The 5,760-nt window shown below is 43.2% G+C and overlaps 2 protein-coding genes across 2 annotated transcripts in view; one reads left to right on the forward strand and one right to left on the reverse strand.

Moving 5' to 3' along the window:
- The window catches only part of LOC113214313 (mannose-P-dolichol utilization defect 1 protein homolog), a gene marked incomplete in the record, with an annotated part of 11,514 nt that extends 9,524 nt beyond the window's left edge, over positions 1 to 1,990 (reverse strand). The window contains 3 exon segments of the mRNA XM_052273764.1: positions 201 to 333; positions 1,040 to 1,105; positions 1,779 to 1,990. Coding sequence (XP_052129724.1) covers positions 201 to 333; positions 1,040 to 1,105; positions 1,779 to 1,878 — 299 coding nt within the window.
- Positions 1,991 to 2,120: 130 nt separating this feature from the next.
- On the forward strand, positions 2,121 to 4,892 carry LOC113214323 (guanine nucleotide-binding protein G(i) subunit alpha). The gene is made up of 8 exons (XM_026433657.2): positions 2,121 to 2,300; positions 2,389 to 2,427; positions 2,859 to 3,067; positions 3,503 to 3,687; positions 3,774 to 4,060; positions 4,141 to 4,235; positions 4,325 to 4,513; positions 4,670 to 4,892. Exons 3-8 carry the CDS (start codon positions 2,947 to 2,949, stop codon positions 4,858 to 4,860), a joined length of 1,068 nt encoding a protein of 355 aa, XP_026289442.1. The 5' UTR covers positions 2,121 to 2,300; positions 2,389 to 2,427; positions 2,859 to 2,946; the 3' UTR covers positions 4,861 to 4,892.
- The last annotated feature ends 868 nt before the right edge of the window (positions 4,893 to 5,760 follow it).

Below are 5,760 nucleotides of genomic sequence, written 5' to 3' on the forward strand. Positions count from 1 at the left end.
GGTGTGGGCAGCCGCCGTCCTTCCCCACCTGTCCCCCCTGTCCCGCCCACATCACAGATCCCTCATACAAATTGTTGCATTGCATTCGTCGTCGGTTTCCCAAACAAATTATTTCTCGTTGCAAATTTTCAAGAAATCGCCGTCCTGTGGATACATTTTTCAGCACGTTTTACTTTAAGACTCATGCCGCGAGTGCGTACCTGAACGGGTAACCCAGGACGTAGCTGTAGGCGACGTTGGCGGTGATGGCGCTCAGGTCCAAAAGCACCCCCGCCAGGCTGATACCCTCGCCGCTGCTCGCGCGGGTGATCTTCAGGATCTGCGGCACTTTCACTGAAACCAATACGCAACAAATGGTCAGTAATGTTGGCCCGCGAGGCGCCAACGTCCAGTTTGACAGGCCACCGTAGCACAAATTTTCCGGAAAAATCTTTTAGGGATATTTTTAAAGAACTTTTTGTTGAGTCTTTCAATTTTTCCCCGAAGGATTTTTAAAAATTATTTGTGAGGGTAGATGTTTTAAATTGTTCTGATATTTTTCCTGGGAAAGTTCTCAACTTTGACGGAAAATTTTCGGACTTTAAAATCCCTTAGCACAATCCGCACAATGCGCAGGACATTCCCTCTGCTGTCTCGCCAGCGGCCGGAGCGGCAGGGCGCGCCCTCTAGCGACCCCGAGCCGCACCAGCGCCCCGGAAGCGCGGAGTAGCGACGGCGACCCCGCCCGGCCGGGGCGAGGTCCGGCGGCCCGGCGACCCGGCGTATTTTCACACGGTTTACACCCTTTTACAATGATGGTTACGAAATCTTAAGGTAGCCTCCTGTACAGTAAATCGACAAGGACCAGATACATGTTATCACTTCTTTTGAAACAGGAGGGTGAACAGTAGAGGTGAGGGAGCGCAGTGGGGAGGGAATGTTCTAAGGCACCGCAGATCCTCCTCACCTGAGGATTTTAGACCAATAATGCAAAACCACAAAACACAACTGACAAACATGCATCTTCTAAAGCCAAGAGTAAAACAGGAAAGATACTCACCCATAACAGATCCCAAAATAATTCCATATCCAAGTCCTTTACTGAGAGCGGCCTTTAAGCAGGGAACTGAAATGACACAGACAATTGCGTAAAAAATCATCAGGCACGGTAAAAAAAATGAAAGATGTATTATGATTTGACTGTTCTTAATGTAAACAAAAAATCTTATCAACCAAACTTTTCTATCGTTTAGAGCACTGTATGCTTTTGTGGGCATGGGGAATTTCAGCAAGAATGACAAGACTAGTAGGGAAGCGATTCTTGGGTTTTTGGGACACCACTACTTAAAAGGAGGAAATGTATGAATTTAGATTTTTCTTATTCCGTCAAATAATGAATTGTCGAAGGGTAGGGCAGATGTCAGCAGTTAGACAGTCGCACAAACTAAGCATGTGTTTCTGTACATCCAAACGTGTTTCACATTAGCATGCACCTACAAAGATTTGTGCTATTCATTTGTTACACACTGAAATAGACTCAGGGGTCAAAGTTTAGGAGCTCCAAGAGGATTTCAAAACCAAATTTCTCAATTATCCTCAACGGTCAGAAAAGAGAAATAAAGTGAAAAGTGTTGAATGACAGTAAGAAGAGTAACTTTTCTAATATGGGGTACTATTGTAAGAACCAAGTAAAAGACTGAATTAACAGTGTTTCTTTCAAAATGAGCATAACCATAACCTGCTTCTTCATCATAAACAAACTATATAAAATTTATGGTTAACAGCGGAGCGGTACCTACCGTGTAGAAAATTAAAGTTCACGAAAAACTCGTCGTAGCATTGCGGTGTCAAAACAAAGAGACATGCCGTCCTGAAATATGTAGTCACATTCATTGCCATTTTCGCCGATGTGTCAGGTCAGACGGTTCAAATAAACCACGTCTCCTTTCAGAGAAGTTGTCGTGTTCGTGTTGCAGCAGACGGCAAGAAAGGGGAGGGGTTGGGGGCGGCAGCGGCAGTTGTGACGGTGGCGGTTAGGTTACTAGGCCTCCTTGATCCTTCTGAAGTCTAAAGTCAACTGTCAAATATTTTCCTCTATCTTTTGGGGGTTTTATTGTGCCTGGAAGAAAACTTCGAATGAAATTGGGGTTTGATGCAACGAATTCTCTCCTTAATTTCACTGACATGGAAGGCCACCGAAACCGTTAGGCTTCTCGATAAAACATTAATGCAGTTGGCAGCCATTGCACTTTTTGTAGGGTAGCGTTGTCAACAGTGAGCCTGCTGCGAGTTGGGTCAACAATCCGCAAATTTTATTGTTTGTAGGTGTTTAGCGGACTCAAATTATCGTCCAAGAGTGTGCGAATCCTTTTTTCTGAGTCGAGCTTCTATAATCGTGCGCTTTTGCAGACGGAGGTTTCGACGGCCAACACGTTCGCAGAGAGCACGGTGGAGGGAGAGAAGGTGGCGGCACGAGGGGTCTGCTCGTGGGTCCAGAATCTCGACAGGTTGGGGGATTAACGCCCTAGTCGGGGCCAACTGTAGGGCCTGTTCGCACTACCTTCAGTCGGGGCCGCCGTGCAGGTAGGTAGATGGGAAGCCCAGACCCAGCTTGCGCGGGACGGGCTCGTACCTGACTTCTCTCTCGCACACTCCGGCCGGGTGAGCCCGGGCGAGGGTCGGTGCCGCTCAAGCTAAGTCGGGGCGGCCCAGGTACCTGCATAGGCCGCCCCGACTGCAGGTACTCTGTACCGGCACGTTAGATAGCCCCGACTCGGCCGTTAATCCCCCAACCTGTCGAGATTCTGGACCCACGGGTCCCTATGCTGGGAGACCCTCGTGCCGCCACCTTCTCTCACTCCACCGTGGCAGAGAGGAAGTCGGTGCGGTGCGCTGGGTACCAGGGCGGAGGCACTGGGGTCGGGTTTTAGCAACAAGTAGCCTTTTGGTTCAAGTTTGCGCTTAAAGATGGGCTGCGCCGTGAGTTCGGCCGGCGAGAAGTTGGCCGCGGAGAGGTCCAAGAAGATCGACAAGGACCTGCGGCTAGACGGGGAGCGCGCGGCCAGAGAAGTGAAGCTGCTTCTCTTGGGTGAGTGAAAGTGACAGTACCAGTTGCTGACCGCCTAGTACTCGCCCACTCGTAGCGGCTTCTGATTCCTCATTCGACAACTCCACCATGACCGCCGTAGATTCGTGCTTTTAAACCCTTAAACACAAAGCTGCTTCAGTATTGCAGCAATATCATTTCCTTTGAATTTGGTCTGCGACCAATGCACTTGCGCAGGCTCTCCTCGAGGATGTTACCTTTTTGTGCTTTAAGTTTTGCGTGTACTGATTTCCTTAAGATAACTTTTTGTAGATATTTCAAAGTTAAACTTACTTTCGTGTAGTGGCTGGTTCTATTTCAAACGTATTGTCCAATTATTAATGTGATTAAAAATGCTGCTTCTCTACTTCAATCTGTTTTAATATTTTGTTTGGGAGATATGGTAATCTGTTCTTAATCTCATTCATAATTTTACAGGTGCTGGTGAATCTGGTAAAAGCACAATTGTGAAACAGATGAAGATAATACATGAAACAGGATATTCAATGGAAGAGTGCGAGCAGTATCGTCCAGTGGTGTACAGTAACACAATTCAAAGCTTGATGGCCATAATTCGAGCTATGGGACAGTTGCGGATAGACTTTGCTGACCCAGGAAGGACGGTGAGTATTTGTTGACCATTAAATATTTTAATACTATTGTAAACCTACAAAAACTGCTCATCCACCCAAATCACATTTTATTTCAGGAACTTGCCCGCCAGTTCTTTACTCTTGCCAGTGAAGCAGGAGAAGGTGAACTGACTCCCGAGCTAGTTTTGCTGATGAAACGTTTATGGCAAGATGCTGGTGTTCAGCTGTGCTTCTCCCGTTCAAGGGAGTATCAATTGAATGATTCTGCTGCATATTATCTCAATGCCCTCGACCGCATCTCCTTGCCAAGCTATGTACCCACTCAGCAGGATGTATTGCGCACAAGGGTAAAGACGACAGGAATTGTTGAAACTCACTTTTCTTTCAAGGGACTCCATTTCAAGTAAGGCTTTTGAAAGTCACATTTTTATGACACCTATGTGCCTTTGGTAACCAACTAATCTTTTGTTCTGTCTTTATTAGAATGTTTGATGTTGGTGGTCAGCGCTCAGAGAGGAAGAAGTGGATCCACTGCTTTGAGGGAGTGACTGCCATCATTTTCTGTGTTGCTCTCTCAGGTAAGTCTGATACTGTATTTTGAAAGAGTTGTTGGTTTGAATGTCTCAAAGTTACGATAAGACTTACATATTTATCTATTTTTATACAGGTTATGATTTAGTTCTGGCCGAAGATGAGGAAATGAACCGTATGATAGAGTCAATGAAGCTCTTTGACTCCATTTGCAACAGCAAATGGTTTGTTGAAACCTCAATTATCCTCTTTCTAAACAAGAAAGATCTGTTTGAAGACAAAATTTCTAAGAGTCCGCTTACAATCTGTTTCCCTGAGTATACAGGTATGTCGCTATGAATTAAATTTTGTTATTATTCTTCCATTATTTACACCAATATAAATTTGAGTGCCATACCAGAAGTGCCACTTACCATATTGTAACCATATCCATGTACAGTTTTGAATCTATATTGTAAAGTCTACTTTATAAATTTTGCAGGGACTGAAACCTATGAGGAGGCTGCCGCCTATATTCAGATGAAATTTGAAAATCTTAATAAGAGGAAGGACCAGAAAGAAATTTACACACATTTCACTTGTGCTACTGACACCAACAACATCCAATTTGTGTTTGATGCTGTCACCGATGTCATCATCAAGAACAATCTTAAGGATTGTGGCCTCTTCTAGTTCATAGCTTATAAGTGCAAATTAAGCATCAACTTGTCTTTAATCTTTTATCCTGGCTTCTGTGTTGCCTACAATTGTACATTCTTTACGAGCTGATGCATATCTTTCTTCAGCCACATGCACATTATTTATTCTAGTGAATTCTCATGTATGGACCATGTATTTTACTTGGTATAATTGTTAGGAGGACATGCATCAGTTTCTGTTCTCCCAATTTTGGTTGTAACAGCATCTTTTGTACATATAGATAGCTTTAACAAAAGACAAACTCATGCCTTACAAACCAAGCAGTGACCTTAATGCAATGCAACAGTATTTATTTCATTCAAGTCTGACTACATGTTTCTCTGTTCTGACTCAGTCTTTATCCCTTAGATTATTTTTTATTTTTTTGTGACAAACTGTTTTAGAATCAAACTAGTTGTTCTGCAAGGGTTCCTACTGCACAATCTGATAACATATTAGATTTATATCAAGTCATGATTTTCAGTTTCCTAGAGATGTTTGTGTTTTCTCGTAGCTCTCTATGACCATGTCATTTAGTGTTTTTGTGTTTTTTTAACTTTGAGGAATGAAGGACTTTCCAAGCATTTTACTATTATTTTAATTACTTTGAGAGTGACTAATCTATTTTCTGAATACGTTACTTTACAACCTCATTTGAAAAGTAGTGTTTACCTAGCTTTCTGTTTGTTTTTTTATGTCTATGTACAAACAAACTGAGTTATAGTTTTTTATCAATATCAGCTGTGATGTGATCACTCACTGTAACTGAAGATAAGTGTTGATTAGAATTTTACTCACTTATTGTTCCTGCATCTGACATTAGTTTATTTTCATACTACATTTACTTCAGCACTCAAGCCTGTTTGACATTCTCTATTTTTATCTAAAGAAAAC

This window comes from Frankliniella occidentalis, unplaced genomic scaffold, assembly GCF_000697945.3.
Source record: "Frankliniella occidentalis isolate FOCC.00 unplaced genomic scaffold, Focc_3.1 Scaffold297, whole genome shotgun sequence".
NCBI lineage: Eukaryota > Metazoa > Arthropoda > Insecta > Thysanoptera > Thripidae > Frankliniella > Frankliniella occidentalis.

Coding starts and splice junctions, on each gene's coding strand:
- LOC113214323 (XM_026433657.2), top strand. CDS start 2,947: ATGGGCTGCGCCGTGAGTTCGGCCGGCGAGAAGTTGGCCGCGGAGAGG. Junction 3,068..3,502: donor AGTGAAGCTGCTTCTCTTGG/GTGAGTGAAAGT, acceptor ATAATTTTACAG/GTGCTGGTGAATCTGGTAAA. Junction 4,514..4,669: donor CTGTTTCCCTGAGTATACAG/GTATGTCGCTAT, acceptor TAAATTTTGCAG/GGACTGAAACCTATGAGGAG.